This window comes from Anopheles arabiensis, chromosome 3 (genome assembly GCF_016920715.1).
Source record: "Anopheles arabiensis isolate DONGOLA chromosome 3, AaraD3, whole genome shotgun sequence".
NCBI lineage: Eukaryota > Metazoa > Arthropoda > Insecta > Diptera > Culicidae > Anopheles > Anopheles arabiensis.
This window is the reverse complement of record NC_053518.1, coordinates 90,775,590-90,796,286: the sequence shown is the minus strand read 5'-3', so window position 1 is coordinate 90,796,286 and position 20,697 is coordinate 90,775,590. Positions and strand designations below refer to the sequence as shown.

The 20,697-nt window shown below is 46.7% G+C and overlaps 1 protein-coding gene across 12 annotated transcripts; it reads left to right on the top strand.

Annotated features, from left to right (window-relative positions):
• The first annotated feature begins 1,015 nt into the window (after positions 1 to 1,015).
• On the top strand, positions 1,016 to 20,662 carry LOC120899656 (trehalase). 12 transcript variants are annotated; one of them, XM_040305742.1, is made up of 7 exons: positions 1,016 to 1,701; positions 13,785 to 13,838; positions 16,563 to 16,914; positions 16,986 to 18,098; positions 18,179 to 18,302; positions 19,836 to 19,944; positions 20,577 to 20,662. In XM_040305742.1, the coding sequence occupies exons 1-7, from the start codon at positions 1,601 to 1,603 to the stop codon at positions 20,602 to 20,604; spliced, it is 1,881 nt and encodes a 626-aa protein (XP_040161676.1). In that variant the 5' UTR covers positions 1,016 to 1,600; the 3' UTR covers positions 20,605 to 20,662. The 12 variants fall into 12 exon arrangements, with proteins under 12 accessions (XP_040161676.1, XP_040161677.1, XP_040161674.1 ...); XM_040305740.1 differs by lacking the exons at positions 1,016 to 1,701; positions 13,785 to 13,838 and adding exons at positions 6,772 to 6,829; positions 15,014 to 15,271; XM_040305739.1 differs by lacking the exons at positions 1,016 to 1,701; positions 13,785 to 13,838 and adding exons at positions 7,050 to 7,065; positions 15,014 to 15,271.
• The last annotated feature ends 35 nt before the right edge of the window (positions 20,663 to 20,697 follow it).

Here is a 20,697-nt window from a genome sequence, read left to right as displayed (position 1 = left end):
CACTTTTATTATGTTGCTTATTATGAATTTGTTTCGGATATTGCTTTATCATATTTATCATGTCTTTGTATTATTTTTCATTGTTCTCACTTTTTCTCCATTTTCTTATTTGACATGCTAAAAACAACATGACTTTGATAAACCCCACTCTGTTAATTGAACACAACAGCAGAACGCGTGCAAAACCTATAAAAAAAAACACTTCACACCCCTCATGTCGCGCAACATCCACGTTGCATCGGCCACGTGCATGCGGCAGCACGATAAATCGCGCGCGCCACTGTATTTGTCGTATCCGTCTGATATGTCGTTTCGTTCGCCGTTTTATATTGGCGGCCTTCAGCACCAAAACATATGCTCTGGCCCCTCATCTCCGCTTCGGCTTCGGCCGGTCGTGGACATTGGCTATGGCGGGGACGCGCCGACTCTTAAATAACCCCCCAGCCCAAGACCGGGGACGGCGAAAGGGGGAATGGCGGCAAGGGAACGGACATATGCGAGCAGGCCAGGCGGGGCTCGGTACGATTTCGCTACAATATCGTGTGTACAGCACTGTGCAGAAAAACAGCAACAGGGCGGCTATGTGTGCGGGTCCAGCTGTGCTAACAGTTTGTGATAACGGGGTATTTATCTTTCGTTTGCTGTGTTGGCAAATGCATGTATAATAGCTTTACTTAGCTTGTAAGTTGAGGGTTCTATTTCGGTTCCTAAATTTGATTTACATTCACTGTATTTCTTCATCACAAAAGTACTTATTTTGAAGGAGTTACCTTTTAGTTTGTCAGCCATTTATTGTGACCATCCCTGTACGCGCAACACGATACGCTGGTCGGTATCATACCACCACCACGAACGTGCGCACCGACCTCGTCTGCCTCGACGGCATGGTTGCTCTTTGCGCGAAAAAAAACCCGAACATAGGGGGTTATTGCGCAGGGGGTGGTGGTGTGGTGGGCGAGCGAAAAACAAAGGAAAAATAATATAAAAATCTCGTCGAGCTCCATGCCGAACGGTTTAGTTCGTTTCGATCGTTTGCCGTTTGCGCTTCGCGCTCGCTTCCGTTGGCCATTTCGTTTGTCCTTTTCTCCTCTGTTCCGTGAGGAGGCCGATTGCGTGTGGTTTCCATATTGTTTTTCAGAGCCACAAGTGCATTGAAGTGAAGAAATAATAGATAAAGACTGAAAATACGCTCAAACCAAACCGAAAACCGAATTTAATCTCAAAACAAAGCATTCTCGAATTTTACGAAAACTCCAGTGCAACAAGTGTGTTTGGCCGCATAAAAAAGTGGCTGCTGCAAACACCAAACAAACAACAAACCTTTCCCGGAAAAACACCCGACTTTGTTTGCGGTGGACGTACAGTACTGCATAACAGTTTTTCGCGCACGTGGACGTATGCGTGACGTTTGCCGTGACGTTATTACTTTTCAAATTCGCCAACAAACGGCCGTCAGTGTGTATATGTGTGTCTGTGTGTGCATAGTTTGAGTGTTTGAGTGTGAGTGTTTCCTTTCGGAAGTGAAAAACACCGGCCAACTAAGAGCCACAAAGCGCGACAGTTAGAGGAAGCTTCCTCACCGAGCAGTTGAACAGAACGCATGCGTTACGGTGCGTTAGCGGGTGTTACAAAACGTTTGCTGCGGACCAGACACACGAGAGTTGTTTTTCACGTCGCCTACTCCAACCGCAAAATGTCCAGGTGAGCTTCTACTCTAATCTGCCAATCGTGTTCATCTCACACACGACCTCATTTTGTGCATTTTCGTCATTCAATTACCATATGATTGGTTTGGTCGGGTTTTTGTGGAAGAGTTTCATGCGATCGGTTGCATCATTCCTTTTTGGTGGTGGCACACGAATTTGTGATGGTGAATTCCTTCCTGTCTGCCGTTACGTACGGATGTGTTTGTGTTTGTGTGCGATGTTCGGAAAGGAAGCGAGATGCTGCTACCGCCACCACTGCTCACACTGACCCTGAACCGGACAGTGAATGTCACATCTAACCCGCCGGGTCTAAAATTAAGCGTCGCGCACACCTGGGAGACCAAGAGACGCAAAGAGTGCGACACACCCGGCACAGTTATTTATGCAAATCCACCTTTCTAGACAGTGGTCGTGGGACACTTCCCCGCTTCTGCCAAGAAGTTCTGTTAAAATGTTGCCCCAATCGCCATTACGCACACGAGTGCCACGAAAGCCGCCAAAAAGCAGAGACCGGGAACGCGATCGTTCGAAATTCGAGCACGTGTTTGTGACCGTTTTTAGCGGTTTGGGCCGTGCGCTTTTCACACACGATTCGTAATTTGCGCGATATCTAACTCCTCGACGCGCGTATTAGTGAAAGGAACGGGTTTTTTGGGGGGCGACCGCGTTCTGTGAATGTTTACGCGCTGAGCTTCACGTCGCTTGGGTCATTTTCATTGACCTTCACGAGCCGGCCGACGGAGCCGTACACCGGAGCGCTTCCTTCGTCTTGCCTATCAATGCCGCTAATGCGAAGTTTATTACGCGTCCTCAATTTTTGCAACGCGCAATGTGTATCTTAGTGACTATCAGAAAAAAAATTGCTGCTCATGCGTGTCAACATCAGCTCGACATTTTTGTAACATTGCGAATTGCCCTTCCTAATACCGCAGATTCCGGACGGGTGCCGGACGGATGCCAGCGATTGGATAAGTTAAAATTAACATTAATTAATCCATCACGAGATCACGACGGTCACTGGCGATCGTTGTTTGTGATCTGTTTCCTCTTCGTCTCTTCGTCGTTCCCCCTTGTAACACAAAACGAGATCAATCTAGTGATGGATGACTGGCTGCGGCGGCGGCATCCGCGCACTGCATCCTTCACTTCCTGTTTACCGGTGCGAACGTACCGGTTCAAGGCTGGATGGATGGTTGGGGTGGGGAGTCCTCTTACCGTAGATTCTAGAGCACTAATACCTGCCTATAGGTTGTATTTAATTTACCCCATTTGCGAGATTCGAAGAATGATCACGGTGCATCGATTGTGTTGCCTGAAACAGAAGCTGTCGGATGTCTTCTTTAAGCACAATTCACCTGTTGCTATTATACTCCTGTACCATTAAAAGACTTCTTTTTGGAAGTGGTTGGTCGTTGTTTACCTCTTTAATTGGGTATGACGCAGCTAAAAATAAACAAAACAAACAAACAGCATCGGTTGGGGCAAGAATCGACGAATTGTGAGGACTTATTCGAGATGACCCACCTCACTAAGTGGGCCTTGTTTGCTATTTTTGTTTGTGTGTTAATCGCAGGTCGACTTAATGTCGACATTAATCAGTTTGAACAACATCTATATTGCTAATCCGGTTCGAAGGACTAAAACCATTTAATTTGGCAAATAAACACTGCATTATTTTTAATGGGTTTTTATACGATTTTTATAGATAAAATGTCCCTTATAAGTTATCTTTTCGAGTTTCGCACGACGACATTATCTCATAGATGACATAAGCCATGTACGCCGCATGCAATTTGACACGTTCGCCTGAGAGGATATTAAAATGAACGATCCTTCATTCGCAAAACAGTGATGCAATAAACGTGCCACGTTACGTACAAAAACACTTGACGCGTCTTTTTTGGATACAATTCTTACCGTTTCGAATTTGGTAACGAATCGATTTTGTGTTGCTGGCTTATCACAAAAATCCAACAGCTTATCAGTTACCGTGTGCTTGTGATTTGTTTTACAACCTGCTCCCGCAGAGAGGGGCTTGTTTGGCCGCCTTCCTCGGAAGGAAATTGCTTCATTCACCACGGAAGAAATGTGCCTCTGTCATTGGTCTCGACGCTTAGTCACTTTGATTTACCCATTTGCAAGAGAGGCGGTAAAAACCGCAACCATATGGTCATTGAGACCGTTCTTATCAGTTAATGTGTCGTGGCACGATAGTGACGTTTGCAATTTATCTCCATCTCTGCTGTACTTTACACCTTTCGACGTACCATAGGTTGCTTATTTTCTCGTATACGGGAAGATATATTCTAACAAATTTGGTCAATATTTTCAACGTATTACAAATAAAATTTAAATAAAATCCAACCAAAGTCCAACAAAATTTCCATTGGAATAAAAAACTCTTCCTCATACCTCTTCTTCACACTCGTTCCATTCAATAACGCGAATTGAAGACGTAAATCCGCGTCACGTGTATGTAAATATCGACGCTTTTTGCTAGCATACCGATGACGCAATTCCCCTCACAAACCGAAGCGCGACAATGACGCACACAGGAGGAGCATCACAATTTGAACACACCAATTTCACCAAATAGCACCGGCAAATTTAACGCCGACAAAGTATATCTTCATGTTTCTCCTCCTATAACCACCCTATCAAAACTGTCATCTTTGGCTGCTGCGCAAAAGCGCACCGCGCACTGGCAAAGGAAGCGCACGACGCGCTGTAAATTGAAAAGTACGTCACTTCCGGCACGCAGGAATCAAATCCCGCTTGGCAAGCGGTCTGGCGGTGAATGTTGGGCGTGTGCTTTAATTCAATCTAGCCACTTTATGCCAGATCATCCGCAGTGCACAGTACGCGCATTGCCCGATCTGACGTGCGTCTGTTGTAATCCTTGACCATCATCGCGCAAAGAGTAGCGCGAGCTGTATGGTTCAATGGCCGCCAAAAATAGCCCCCTAAATAAATGTATAAATATTTAGTTTTTTTAAGCTGAGGTGGAGGAAGGGAGAAGGCAACAAGCAATGTTAGGGGTATTTACGTATTTGTTGTGTTATGCACATAAACAACCGCCCGGCCGGACGATGATTCTATGCTGCCGGCGGCTTGCAACGTTGCATTTGATTCGTGCGCGGTTCGTGTCTCGGCTAAAGTCGACAAACGCTGTCTCAAAGCGGTGGTCGTAAATATAGGAGTTTTTTATTTAAAGAAGCTATTTCCAATATAGTTTTTGTACATCAAACAAAATATGAAAACATTTTTTAGTAAAAAAAAAACTACATATTATGATATAGGTTCTACACCTTTGCCGATACGTGACATCCGACGCAACATAAAAACGTTGCACTGTGTTGATGCTCAGAAATGCGTATTTTTTATTTTACTTCATTATTTTTATTTGATTTTCCACAAAATGTGAACTTTGTAGCTCAACACAAAGTTTGTTTAAAGGTATTTGAACCTCACGGCAATAAATGTTATAGCTCCCAAATCGCCAATTAATGTTTCTAGCTTAATACCAGCTCAACAACCACACCACAGAATGTCACAGTTCGTTGCCTTTAGCTGCCCTTGCCGGTGTGCAGATTGGCCGACCTTCATCATCTAACAGATCAGCCCATCGGTCGTCCCTGACCATCAATAATCTCGTCGTCTGGCTCGTCTGTGCGCTAAACGCTCTCTCAAACTCAAAACATTAAAACCGGTTCAACGGTTTCCTCAAATCGTTCCCAAAACATGAATGCTGAACAGTAGCGCCCGGATCAACGACCGCTCCGATTGCCAAACGTGCCAAACCGTACAGGATGCGTATTCGCGATGTTTACAAGCGCGACAACACGCAACTGCCACTTCCTTCCTGTTACTGTGCACGATTTAATGCTCGCTCGCCCGACCAAATTCCTACGCCGAACAGTTTGAAGCATTCTGTGCGGCTAGTGAGAGGGGAATTGGATGGTAGAAGTAGTATCAGTATCACACAGTCAATTAAACGCGTCGGACCCCAAACAGATTAGCGTTTGGCGTGCGTTGATGCTGAGAGGGTGAGAGTGGGTATGGGGAGCGTTGAATTCCTATCAATTGCTTTTCCGTCCCTCTCGTTTTTGCTTCCCTGTGTAGACGACTCATAAAGCTGTATCTGTCCCCGTGCACTCGTAACCTAGTACAGTGGGTGTCGTAAATGTACGATCGACAAATATTTTAACAAATAACATGAATTTTGTATGTTGAATTTTAAAGCCAACTGAACGACCTTACTTTTGGAAACACTATCTTATGTACTTCAAAACATTAGCTACTAATTACTGTATGTCGGCTACATTCCGTATCACTCTGCTTTAAGTCGACTTTGCCGCTTGTTTTCCAACTTTTTTAATATTCCTCCCATTTTTTTGCTTAAACGAACATCCTCCTCCGGTTCAACGAAACGTTTACGCTTGACTTATCTTTATTACCTCCAATTGTACTTGCCGTCGCCATCCTCCAACATCTCCAACCCTCTCCCAAACACCAGATCGATCACTTTTCGTCACCCTTTCACCGCCTCGGAACACCTTCAAGGGCTCCAATACAGGCACAATTTGCACTGCACACACTGTTGAAAACGCGGCTACTCTATCGCGCCTCTATTGGTTGTCTAGTCCGGTGGGCAACAACCCCCAACCCTTCCATTCCTTTCCTCTAGTTGTGGCAAATCGGTCCATGTTTGCGTCCGCGGTTTACATTGAGAATGTGGCGAGACAAAGCCAGCAGTAATCAGCAGTCAGTGCGGCGAGATTGTGCTGCACATGGGGGTAAAGTAACCCCTCCGACTATCATACACACACACATGTAAAGACACTTTTACACTAGAGGGAGTTGAGTGTCCCACGCCATACAGATAGCACGGGGGTAGTGCATTCCCCTTCTCCGCGCTGAGGCGTTCGTCGTCGCCACAGCGGGTTTCACTTGCGGCACGAGCGCACGGAAGCCGCTAGGTCAGTCCGTCAGTAGTGCGAGTCGCAGGCAGCGTGCGAAACACCCCCTTTGGCGTAAAATCCGCAACTTGCTGCGATACCACACACACAGAAAATTGCGGTCGCCTGATCGCCAATTTCAGGCGCATTGCAAGACACTTTGTGGTGGGTGACGGTGACAACGCGCAAAAAGAGAGTGAGAGAAAATCGACTCACACCCACCGGCTGCTGTTGGTCGGTGACGTAGTGTAACTGTGCCAAAGCGTCATTCTTTGGTTAGTGGTGGAGTGCTTTAGGTAGTGGATCGCGTTCCTGTTTTGCGTGTTTACGCTAGTGAAGACGACGCGCTCCCATTGCGTCACCTAACGATCGCAACACGTGTACGATTTCCCGCGCAAAAGGTGCACGTTTTCCCGGTGGGGGCGTGTGTACGATTGTGTGTGTGTGTGTGTGCGTGTGAGTGTTTGTAATAGTGCGATTGTGTTAGTTGGCCATCATTTGTTGCACCATTTCTACTGCTGCACCGTTTTGTCCCGTCGGTTGCTCGTTTCGTACGTGGTTTTGTTGGGGAATTGGATTGGATTGGACGCTACAGACGCTGTGGCCTTATCCACCGTCGCAGGATTTCTGCAGACGACGACCGTTTTGAAAAGGGTGCTGTGTTTGTTTATCTTTCCGTCACTCGTGTCGCGCTGAAATCCGAGAACCATTGCTGAGCAGGGTTGCACCAAAAAAAAAAAAGAAAATCCACCTCACTTTGCAACACGAAAGCAAAAAAAAGAGCCGCCCGCAAGCGAGTGAGAAGGCCACGGGCGGTTTGGAAATGTCACTTCCGTTTTTGTCTTTTTTTTTTGTTTTCGTATTGCAGTTGCGGTTTTTCAAGCCCCAAGCTCAGATTGCCCAGTGCCAGTGGCTCGTGTGCACAGCCCGGCCGGCTAGAGCGCGTGCCAGTTCGTTCTCGTGAACTGGAACTCATGTCCGGTTCGTGTCTTGGGCAGCCTTGAAGTACGTGAAAGTACCGCGACCGCGCGTTCTTATCGGTAACAAATCGCGCTGCTCTCGGACCGCTGTCGTGCTTCGGGGGGGAGGCAGCTCGCGTTCGAGGAAAGAATAAAAATCCCGATTACACGATTTTTCAATTCCTTCTAAGCCTGTATCTCCCACTGTGGCTGGTCGGCTGATAACACTGGTTTCTGATCTCGGCATGGCTTCTGTTTAGAGATTCACATAATTGCCAAGCTGACGCTGTTCCTAGCTGCACTGCACCGCAGCGAGCAGGGTGGGAAAGAGTGCGGTATGTACGCTGCTTGCGTAAGAGAACAATGGAACAGTCAGGCCACCCCCCCTGGTGTGGTGCGATCATGTGCAACTGCACATGGAGAAGCGTCCGTTGGGCGGAAGTTGTCAACGTCATGGCAGTGATTTGATGAGGCGATATTAATCATAAACACACAGCGCACTTGCAAGCAAATCACTCACAAAGCTCCATTACAGGGGCACAATTTTGTTAATTATTGATGATCTTTAAGTGGGGGATTTGGCTCAAACAGAGAAGACGAACCCCTTAAATAAGCTCACAAATATCTTTTGTTTTTTGACCTCAACAAAACGAAAATTGATTTGTGGTGCAGTTATCATTTGATCGTCCTTTCGATGAGAAAAAAGCTAACTGAGAAAACCCATTGTTTCGCTACCGTTATAAGCGCAGACCCCCGAGGGGGTGAAGTAAAACGGTTTGATGCAATAATTATAGACCGAGACTGATCCCGCGAAATACATCGCGCAAGGAAAAGATGCTAGGGCTGCATAGTGCCGTGACGAATCGTTGATCGAATCGCAACAAAAGGTCGGTTGCAGAAAATTGAATTTTAAACATTTGGCTTCTACCCTTGCATATCATGGAACCGAGTGAGTTGATCGTGACGAGTATTGCCTTGACTATTATTTCTTCTTACAGCTCTTTTTGTGAGTGAGAAAAATGCTTTAATCGAAGCTAAACACTAAAACAAGATTAAACTCAATATACATTCTTATTTCAGCAGCAAATTTTCTAATTTTCCAAGCTAGACAGTTTTCGAGCTGTTTTGAATTTTCCACTGCAGCCTCAACGACTTTTTCGAGCAGCTCAAGGTACTTACAGAAATATGTGACGCCTGAGGATAAAACAACAGCTTTATTGCTGTTTTTAAAGCATAAAAATAGCTGTGAATATTATACAAACTCTTTTAGATATAAAATTATCTGAAAACGATAGCATTTTCCGCCAATAAGAGGAATAAAACCGCATGAACACCGCAACGGTTCGTTTGAAATGACAACTGACAGCAGAGTGACGTTCTGAAGAATGCTCTTTGTTTACCTTCGCTCGCCGTACGCGTACATCGTCAGCACATTTTTCGACGGTGTCCCGTGAGCTGGTGTTACCCGGAGCAGTTGGCCGCGAAATATAACCACTCCGGAAGCGTGGTGTGCTGCGTATCCTGTGCCGACACAGACAGCGGGCCATCCCCAATCGGTGGTAATTCGGGAAAGGGTCACAACTTCCCTTGATCGCCTCCCCCGGACGTCTGGAGCGATGTCGACGCAGTGATCGTTCACCAAAAGCACACCCGTTTCCTGGTTAGATTGAGCCACCATCGCTCTGGGTGGTACAGTTTGTGGTGGTGCTGTGTAACGTATTTCCTTCAAGTGATACTTACTCCCATCGACGGAAGAGTGGCCAAAATGTTCTGCTAGACCGAATACAGAACGACAGCGTCGTGTGGACGAGGAGACGGCCATTGCGGAAGCACAGTACCTGGTATCAGTGCCCCCCAACACCTTTGAGGCAGAAGCATTGAACGGATTGAAGAAGAAACCACACCGAAGCACAATGTTGGTTGCAAGCAAACCGGGGCCCATCCAGTGCCTCCTAGACAGGTATTGTTTAGCTAATGTACAACGGCATGAGAAACATTTCCTTTTAGGTAACTTCTCCACTCACCCATCGCTGGAGCTACGATGCCTTTTTCAGTCTCACCGCAGAGTCATGTTTGCGAATCGATTGACCTTTTCCCCCCGAAACAAAACAAACAACCCCAAAAAGAAAAGGTGCAAATTTGAAACCGGTACGGGATCGTCTTCCTCCACATCCCGAGCCTGGCAAGAGGTCGCAGCCTGGTCACGTCCTCTGCGTGTTAACCTCACCTGATGTGGTAGATCTGATGTAGCGAATTAACAGCCAAAACCTGTCAGCCGAAAAGGAGTCGCAAAAAACAAGCAATATTTATTATCATCACGATCGTAACGGTGATGTGTTGAACGGAGGGGAATTTTATAGTTTGTTTTGCCTGTCCGTTTCGACATGGAGGAGAGGCAATAAAAATGCTTGCAAAAATTGCTCATTAATTTTGCAAACGCCAATCCGCACACGCCGATTAACCACACTGATAAGCCAGAAAACAAGGGTTAACGAGTTAGCGAAGGGACACAAAAAAATTAAGACATGTTCTTTTGTCTGATGAGCGTTCTACAGCAAAAGGAAAAAAAAACACGCCTCCAAACACGCTTTTAATGAGATGCACAAAAACGCGTATCGCCTGTCGGGTCGAGCGAGAATTGGCGATGGCGCTGGCCGGGGTTTGGTTTTTGTGCGCTTTAAATTTATTGCAAATACTTTTATGGCAATTATTTAATACGCGGTGTCGTGTCTCGAGTGCTCGGTTTGCTCCTACCCTTGGCCGTGGGATCGTTCTTGGCCTTCGCAACGTGATCTTGAGCGTTGAATGTGTCAAGATAAGCCACCACCATCACCACCAAGCTGCCACAGGGGAGGTAGTAGCTACCATTGCCACTACGAAAAGCGGGTTACGGGCGGTGTCCTTCGAGCAAAGCTCGTATTGGAGGATGGTAAATATAAGTACAACCGGCATACAAAATGTTTGGGTGCTTCTATATTCGATTCGACACCTGTTAAAGTATGAGCCGATGAGCAAGCGTCGAGCCGTTGCGGTACGGCACAACGTACGCCCTTGATAACGAACCTTATCGGCCAGGGGAGGCGAATTTTTCGGCTTTCGTGCAATCCGTGTATGAGCGATCGTGTGCGAGCTACGTGATAAGGGTGCGTACGTCGACGATGACTGCGTAGTTGATTGCAGCAAGACGCTACATACAGAGAGAGAGAGAGAGAAGTTGTAAACAGCCTTGCCCTTCCCAGTCTTAACTTCTCTAATCACACGTGTGCGCGCGCGCCAGATCGATGATCTCGTCGCAAACGCTTCCAGACGCGTACGGTTTTGCGATCACCGCCCTTATCAGCCAAATCGATCGTACGCAGACCAACAAACGCTCTCACGTGTGCGTCATTCTAATCGGACTGCTGCGACGAACGTGATTAGCGAGGAGGACCATCGAGATGCTTAGCCATCCTTCTCGTCCAGTTGCTAGCGAACGGTTGGCGTGTGCAGAATCCGTGCCAGCTCTCTTCCCGTGACATTATAATGTATTTGATCACTAGTAAAAGTTTGCAAGTGCAGTGAAGCCAATTCTCCATAACGTTTTCGTGAAGCAAAGCTGCTTTTCCTATTCCTATTCTGGTAGCAGGATGGCAGTGTTTGTATTACGCCCCGCGCGTCAGTTCGGCTGGCGGTGGGACAACCTGCTGCCGACTGTGGGTTCCGCTGTTTGCACAGCTGGCGGCACCTTGAAGCCCTTGGCCTCCGGAACCGGGACACAGCGCCGAACCTCGTGCAATGTCAGTGTCAAGCTGCGGCAGCCCACGCTCTGGGAGTTGATGAGGTAAGGGCCAAAATTGCCAAACAAAATCAATTCGAATGTTTCAACGCGACTTGCTGAGAGTGATTGCACACTAAAACCGTAGCATAATAATGAGAAGTGAGATGTTGTTGATGGAACGGTAAATGCAAATGCAATCGAACTGCAACTGATGAACATTGCAACACGCCGAGCACGTGTTGCTTGAGCAGGTGTTGGTGCGCTTCCCCCCCCGATCAAACGGTGTCGTCTTGGCAACTGTCGACAGGGCTGTCAAACGCCTGCTTACGGTCCTGGAGAAGAAACGTGTCAAGGGTTTCAACTTCATTTCAACCATCATTAAAGCAGTTTATTGTGGAATTTAATTTGCACTCCAACCTTGCCCTAAAATTCCCAATATACAAACTAGTTTTAGATAAAAACAATGGCACACTAATTCCTAAGTGCACCACCACCGCTTTTCTGTTATCTTCCACCAAGGGGGTTTACTTCCGGTCTCGTTCCTGCAGGGATGAAGGGAATTTAATTGCACCGACAGAATGTGATTGTGACTGCATTAATCAGAACCACTGTAAAGTACCGTTGATAGCAATCAGTTGTGTCTATTGTAACATTCTTTACAACACGAAGCTTGTAAAAAAACAGGGTAAGCCCTACGCACACTACTTAACACCTTCACCGCAATGCCGTTCTCTACGCTTTCTAGCGGAACAACGTGGTAAAAGCGTTAGAGAGAGAGAGAGAGAAAAATGGCAACTTTAATATTGAGTAGCCGAGTAGCAGCGTGTCCCCGGACCCCTGTTACTATACAAAAACCACCTAAACCACCAACCAGTATGTGTACAAGTGTGCGAAAATGGTGGAACTGGTTAGAACTGGTCGATTTGCTTTTATTTTCTCCCCGCTGCGCTGTGGCACCTCGGTGTGCCGGCGACAAAGATAACAATAATTGGCAAATTGCACCTTTAATATACCAGTCGGGGCGCAATCGTGTGCTCACTAACACACCACTAAACCGAGCTGCCAGCGCTACGTCATCGTCCAAAAGGCGTCCAATACACGGTGTCACCGTGCCAGTGGTTTGTTCGTTCGTTCGGGTGCTTTTTTGCGTCCTCTCCTCCATTGCCAGCGCAAATACACTTTTTGGTGGACAAGAGGAGGAGGGAGGGAAGGGCAATCTCCACCCGCCACTAGTCGCTGCTATCTGGCCAGATATTCCGCGTATCAAATACGTATTGTGGCTCGCGCATCGTACGAGCCGGCATGTGTGTGGCGTTAGAGAAGCGCACTCGTTCGTCGTTAGTAGTAGATCCCCCATCCCGTTCGCTCGGCTCAGCGTCCGGGACGAGACTTTATAAAACGGTTGGGTGCCAATTTTGCCCAATTCATTTACGTACGGACCGTGCGACGGAGAGCATCAGCTCTTTTCTCTCGCGGCTTAAACGCTCGGTCCATCGCGGCATTAAATTCGCTCCAATCGTGTAAGAAGGTGTGGGAAGATTGCGTTTGTGAGTGTTTGAAGGATCAGTTAACGCACTGCATAGGGATCAGGATTAGTGGGGTAAAGGAAACGGGAGCTTTAGTATATATTGTTGGCATCGGACATATCCTCTCTCCAGCAAACCAGCGTGTTATCATTTGTGGACAAAACGGTGCCGTTATCTAGTGCAGTGTGTGTATGTGTGTGTGTGTGGTATTTGTGTGAATTTTATTAGTCATCTTCATTCCAAGATTGGTTGTTACGGAGTAATTTAGTTTGTAATTCTAGAGCTATGATAGTGAAGAGGGGCGTATTTGTAGTGCAACAAGTGTAGTTGGGAATATTGCGCAATTGAAAAATGTTAAATTGTGTGGAAAAATTGGGATGTTGACTCAAAAGACGTAAAAGAAAAGATGTGGCCCAAAAATAGCTGATGAACAACAACTGTGTGCCCAAACCGTTTCATTGCCAGTGCCAAGAAGAGCCGCTTCGCCTGTTTTGCCACCTGCTTTGGCCTTGTGTCAAACTGCAAAGCCGCCCCCCAAGTGTGTGTACACGATCGCTGTCTGTCTGTTTTTTGAAGAACGAAGCACTTTACCTTCCAGAACCTGTTGACCGATATTTCCCGACCAAACCACCCATAACACCTACAGGCTGTTCGCGTCCTCTTCACCCCATATCATTCCGACCACTCGAACTTTGTCACATTCTGCCTCTTGATCTATTTATTTTAAATCAACAATATTGTCTATCTTTTTTCTATTTAATTTCACTTGACCCGCGTGTCCTCTCGAAATTCAAACACACCTCAACGATGGATCCTTTTCGATCGTCCTTTTTTCCGTCCTGTGACGTACACTCTTCCTCCCCATTTGTTTGAAACAGCCAACCCAATGCCACTTCCGGTAGCTCCTCTTCTTCCGGTAAAATCACCAACCGGTAAGCTAGAAATGAGTCAAAAAACTGCTTTTATTGTTAAAGTGACTTGCTCTGCATTCAAAATCATCATTTGAATTTACATTTCATGTAGAGATTCTGCCTACACATCGTTAGATTAACTCCATTCCAAATCCAGTATGATGTTAACGCATGGTTTAGGTCCGAAATTACTCCTCTGACTTCTCTTTTTCTATCATTCCTTCAATTGAATGCTGCTCGGACATGACGCTTTTTATTTTGCGGAGATATGACTGACAACAATCACTTTCGGCGTATCATATTGTCGCTCTATCAAAGCGGCATTAGATTTGATTGCATTGTTTCTCCTGTAACGTTATAACAGACTGATAATGTGATGCTACTAATAATAGCTTGTATCGTAATTGATTGATTAACGCTCCCTATCACTTATCGCCGTGTGTGTGGCAGATTGTAAATGCTTTTGTATGAAGGTTTCTATTTTTATCGTTTAATGTGCCTGTGTTGCATAACTGAATAATTAGTAGCGATTTCTAGGGAATTTTGTGACAAATTAGCTGTCGCTATTTCTGTGTGCGGATTTTGCAAAATTCCCTGTGATTATTTTACTGTCCATTTTACCCCCATTCCATAGTTCCCCCTTCAAACCACACGACGACTTCAAACTTCCCACCAAATCCTGTTTAGGAGTCAGTTTGTGCTTAGCATACCTTTTCCCACTGTACTGGTGATCCGTGTGGTTTTAAGGTCGCTTGCACTTGGTGATGATGCTCCTCCATTCGCTTTTGCAAGACCCACTGGGACTTCCCCCGTTAACGAGATGTGTTACCCGGTTGCCGCGGTTACCACGCACGGGTTAATAGACTTTACTGTGCGCGGGTTTGGGGAGGGGAAGTGGGAGGGGGGGGGCGTCACGGAAGCAGCGAGCGCAGAACCTTACCACCCGGAAAGTCCACCGCGAAGGCTGATGCGGTTCGTGCCTGCGATGCAAAGTCTGTTGCTTCCCTGCCGCCTTCTCCCTTTTTAGTGCTCGAGGGTGGGGGGGGGGAGGGGGTCTGCTCCTTCAAAACACGGTTGACAACGGCGACGACGGCGGCTCTCTTGGCACTGGGACAGATGAAGGGTAGCGTGTTGCCTTCCAAATATGTCATCGTTTGCGTTGCTTCTCTCTTCCCTCTGTGCGGTGTGATGTTAAGGTCATTCGAGTTGCCAGAACCATACTCCATAAGCCACACGTCTGCCCCGCTCTAGCATACAATAGTGGTAGTGATGTTGCAAACGCGGCAACAACCAGTGACCGTACGAAGGCGGCCGTATCCGCCGGCAGTAGTTGTTGTGATACTTGCATGCTGGTTGGTACCGGCCACCGTACGAGCCGCAGCCCTCGTAGCTAAGGAAGTGCCCTATATTGTCGACAATCGGCAGCAGGAAACGCTCAAACCGTCCTGCGAAAGGTAAGATTGGTCTGACAGTTGGTTGGTAAAATGTAAAATGTAAACCGAAATTTAATGTTAAACACAGCACGACTTGTAATTACAGAACTTGAAAAGAAACAGCTTTCCACGTTCCGTGGCACGTTCTCGGTTAATTGAGCAAGCAGCTTGCAAAGGCACGCCAATCCCATTTTCCAACCTTCTCGAGACGGAAAATTAAAGATGCAAATATTGAAACACGAACCCCGAGCTGGCGAGTTACCGATACCGAATAGATAATGAAGGTGCTAACAGTAGGAATATAAAACGGAACATAAACGTTAGGGGCCACTGCTGCTTGCATATGCAGTTAGAATGGAAAGGAAAGCACGTTTATGAGACTATGGAAAACGATCAGGCCGGTTTTTGCACGTGTTAAAATCAGTAACATGTTATGGATTTATTTATTTAAATAGGAATAGTCGTGTGCCGTATTTAGACAATGAAAATGAAAAGATGCAAAAATATGATCGACCTGTGCGCTCTGCGTTAACATGTTCCCTGTCTGGCGCTACAATGATATTCACATTTCAACCAATGATGTAATACGCGTGTTGTTCTCTGACGCACTTATGAAATGGATTTGTTTTTCAATGTTCAGACATAGTAGAACATTCTTGTAAATTGTTCCAACACATCTCCAGCTCCAGTGCTTTCCATTTCCAACCCGCATCAACACGCGCCCCATCATCGGTAAGGTTCGTCGCTTAACCACAAAGCACCCTTTTATTCGATTCACGTGTGCCCTGATGTGCAAAAAAGTGTTAAAAAAGCTTTTAAAAATAAAGCACTTAAACATGAAGTCAAATCAACCATCGGGAGGAGCATATCGGAGCAGGAAAGTGTAAAGTCATGGGATGAAATGAATGTCCATTGTTCCAGATTGGGGGCCTCGGGCGGGCGTCGGGATGAAATCAAAACACTTCCGATAGTGTGTGTGTGTCTGCTTTTTTATCGTACAATGAATTTATCAACAAGTGATTTAAACACAAAGTATCGACATGTGTATTTCTTATCGCTTCTCTGCTGGAGGGAAATCGACATTAAAACGGAAGCCTCACAAGTGTGTCGTCACGTTGTCGCCAATGAGCTGGTTGCAGTTTTGAGTTTGTTTTCGTTTCTTCCTTTCAGCAATGCATGCGGAGGGGTGGATAGATCCTCAAGCATGCCATGACAATGTCAATGCAGTCCACCGTGACAACGCGACGCATCTCAAAATTAAAATGTCCATGCTAATTGTCGTTCTTTTTTCTACCCTCTCTTCCCTGCACAGTGAAATCTACTGCCATGGGGAGCTGCTCAAGACGGTGCAGATGAGCGAGATCTATCCCGACTCGAAGACGTTCGTCGACATGAAGATGCGCAAGTCGCCGAACGAGACGCTTGACTCGTTCCACGAGTTTATGGTCGCGCAGGACAACAGCCCGTCGAAGGCGAAGCTGAAGGAGTGGGTGGAATCGAACTTTGAGAAGCCCGGGGCTGAGTTTGAAAACTGGACGCCGGACGACTGGACCGCAAGCCCGAAATTCCTCGCGCGCATCAAGGACGAAGATTTGCGCGGTTTCGCCTCCGAACTGAATAAGATCTGGCACTCGCTCGGCCGTAAGATGACGTCGGATGTGGCGGTAAGGATGCTTCTTAGAGTCTTTAAGTTGCGCAAAAGTCGGATAATTTCAATTTTCCAATTTGCCCACAGCTCAATCCGGACCTCTACTCGATCATCCACGTGGACCATCCGGTAATCGTGCCGGGTGGACGGTTCCGCGAGTTCTACTACTGGGACTCGTACTGGATCGTCAAGGGGCTGCTGCTGTCCGAGATGTACAGCACCACCAAGGGCATGCTGGAGAACTTCCTGTCGATCATCCAGCGGTACGGGTTCATCCCGAACGGGGGCCGCATCTACTACAGCATGCGCTCGCAGCCGCCGCTGCTGTGCGGCATGGTCAAGTCGTACGTCGACGCCACCAACGACACCAAGTTCGCGATGGACAGCGTGGAAACGCTCGAGCGCGAGTTCCAGTTCTTCATGAACAACTACGTGACGGAGGTGAACAACCACCAGCTGGCGACGTACGGCTACAAGTCGAGCGGGCCGCGCCCCGAATCGTACCGCGAGGACGTGCTGAGTGCGGCCATCTTCCAGCGGGAGGAGGACAAGCAGGACTACTACTGCGAGCTGAAGGCGGCCGCCGAAAGTGGGATGGACTTTTCCAGCCGCTGGTTCATCAAGGACGGCACGAACGCGGGCAACCTGACCGACCTGAAGTGCCGCTCGATCGTGGCGGTCGAGCTGAACGCGATCCTGTATTGGAACGCGCTGATCATTGCCGAGTTCTACGGCTACCGGAACGACATTGGCTCGATCGCGAAGAAGGAAGAGTACCTGGCCAAGGCGGACGAGCTGAAGAAAGCGATCAATGCGGTGCTGTGGGACGAGCAGGAAGGGGCGTGGTTCGATTACGATCTGATCAACAAGAAGCTGCGCAAGTACTTCACGCCGACCAACCTGTCGCCGCTCTGGGTCGGCTGCTACGATCGGGAGGACAAGGAGCTGCCGAAGCGCATCCTGGCGTACATCGACCGGCTGCAGCTCGACCGCTATCCGGGCGGTGTGCCGAACACGCTGCAAAACACCAACGAGCAGTGGGACTTCCCGAACGTGTGGGCCCCGATGCAGCACATGCTCGTAATGGGGCTCGATTCGCTGGAGAATGCGGAAGCGAAGGAGCTGGCCTTCAGCTGGGCCCAGCGCTGGGTCCGGGGGAACTACCTAACCTACAACAATACGCATTCCATGTTCGAAAAGGTAGCTGTGTGGTGTAGTGGAACGATTTGTCCATCAGTGAAGCATCTCTTTACTAACTGTGTCCGTTTCCCTTTTGACAGTACGATGCGCAAGAGCTCGGTGGACATGGCAGTGGTGGTGAGTACGAAGTCCAGACCGGCTTCGGCTGGACCAACGGTGCCGCAATGGATCTGATGAACAAGTACGCCGACAGACTGACGACAGGTGCGATCGAGTGAACGCGGGAGTTACCGGAGGAGGAACGCATCTCATGCTACCATTCTTTCTAACTCACTTCCCTCCGATTTTCAACCATTAATGTGCCGTTGTGTGTGTCCAATAGTTCCCATCTACAGTGTGTGTGTGTGTCTTGCGGCAAAAGCGCGCTCAAAAGCATTCATTTATCATTGAATATTGGTAAAAACAAATGACCAGATTGTCGCCAGCACACATCGCGAAAGGAATGCTGCTATGACACACAATTTCGGCACATTCGAGAGAATGGAGTAACGATTCATTCGACTCATCGACACTCGCATTTCTTTATGTTTGTTTTTTTTTTTGTCCGTTTTGTCATTGATTTCCATGTTTATGTTTCTATTAATACTACCAGACAAACGACGATCGGTTTGTGGTTAAATGCTAGTTTTAAGGGATAGTACAAAGCAGCAGCAAAAAGGCAAAAAACAGGCCACAGACCGCCCGGGCGTCGTCTGTTCACTTACGCTCAGGACGGTTGGTTGTGTGTTTCCCGAAACAAATTGAAACGACAAGCCGTCTATACCCTATTTATTTGACAACAATTACAAGCTCAGTACAGCGACTTGTTAATCGAGACACTTTTTGTTATTTTGGCTCCTTTTTTGTTATAATTTCCTGAGTTTGAATGCGAACACGGCGAGTGTGTGAAAGGGTGCACATGAATTTTATTTAAAAACTTAAAACACATGTAAGCGTGAGTGCCAGAGTAGCATGCAAAAAACAGAACAGTAAAGCAGAGCAGAGTGTAATTATGCAGAGGTCCTTTCAGTGTGTGAACGCTTCGTAAAGGGGACAGCAACTAACGAAAACCGCCAGCATATAGAGTGTAGAGTATTTTAGAAGCCGAATGTGATAGTTACGACAGAGAAAAACGGTCCAATTTTAACAGAAAGGCCAAACGGCGGTACCACAACGAACGGGAAGAGACAACCGTTTTTTTGATTTAAAAATAATCAATCCTTCCTTAGAACTCAGCACAAAGCAAACTACAATGGCGGTTGAATTGTTACTTGCCCAAAAAAGGTTTCAAGGTTTGATGAAAACAAATCAGTTGCAATGTAGTGTGTGTGTAGTGGTAGTACTGCTATCAAATAAAAACGAGACACAATTGCAAGAAGCTAGTGAAGAATTGTAAAAAAAATTGGCTAAATTGGCAAATTAATTCCCAGTGACCCACGTTGAAGCACCGAAAACGAAACATCCCATCTGTTTGTGTGTTCCATCGGCGAAAGTAACTTCCGTCCATCATGTGTGTGTGTGTGTGTGTGTTTGTTCCGTGCACTTCTTCTATTGCAACTTCTATCGGTTTCGTTACGCACGTACGATGTGATGTTCAAAATTCTTCCCACAAAAACAGCACGCAAAACTCATCGTCTTCGAACATGTGTCTGTAAGTGTTACCTTCACTTTCATTTGGGTCCCTCATTAGTTCGGTGTGCTTCCGGTGAGCTTTTTAAATGTGAAATTTAATGAACAATACCACTTGCTTTGTTGTAGTGGATGCTGCGGAACAACCGGAAGACAATGGAAACGGTGCGCTGGTAGCATACTCCATCAATACCGGCATTATTGCCACACTGTTAGCATTCTTCGTTGGAGTCTTCGGGTGAGGTAAGTTAATAGTGAGTGTTTAAAGACATTAAATGATTAAATTTGTTGAATAAATTAAATAATAATTCTCTTTTTCTCCCCCATTTTAGCACATTCACACACGTACCCTCGTGGACCGTAGACGTTGAACCATCATTTCACCAACCGTCAACCCTTGTCTCTGTTCAATGTTTAACCGCACTTCGATAGTCATTCGAACGCTGTGGCACGTTGAATTTGTGTCTCAACGTGTATCGCGCCTCCTCGAAGCGTGTGATAACGAAAGGCAAATCTAACACTCTCCCATTAAACCATTCCAACGAGAAAACGTGTAACCTATGCCATTTGTTTTGTACGTGTGGCTCATGGAACTATCAAGTATTACAAGTATGGAAAGCGAAATAGGACGATGATCATGTGTCCGGTTTTCCATCAATCAGCATCCAGGACGAACCCCATCTGTTGATTAACGTATTATGCACGGAACTGAAGCTACTAAAACTTATCCATAAAGATACAGTGTGCATCTCACATGCATATCATAGTGATGGATTGTTTAATGTGTATCCTACTGGAAAGAAACTTCCTTGATAAACTGTTTATCTTTTTCTCTTTTCCCCCCTACACCGGATCATCTTACAACGTTAGCATATTCCGAAGGTTTTTCGGCCGATGATGAGCTGTATTTGATGTGCCGAGAAGTATTTGATGTTGTCGTAATTGTACTAAATAAATATCTTAATTTTAATTCAAAAAGTGTGTTATTTTG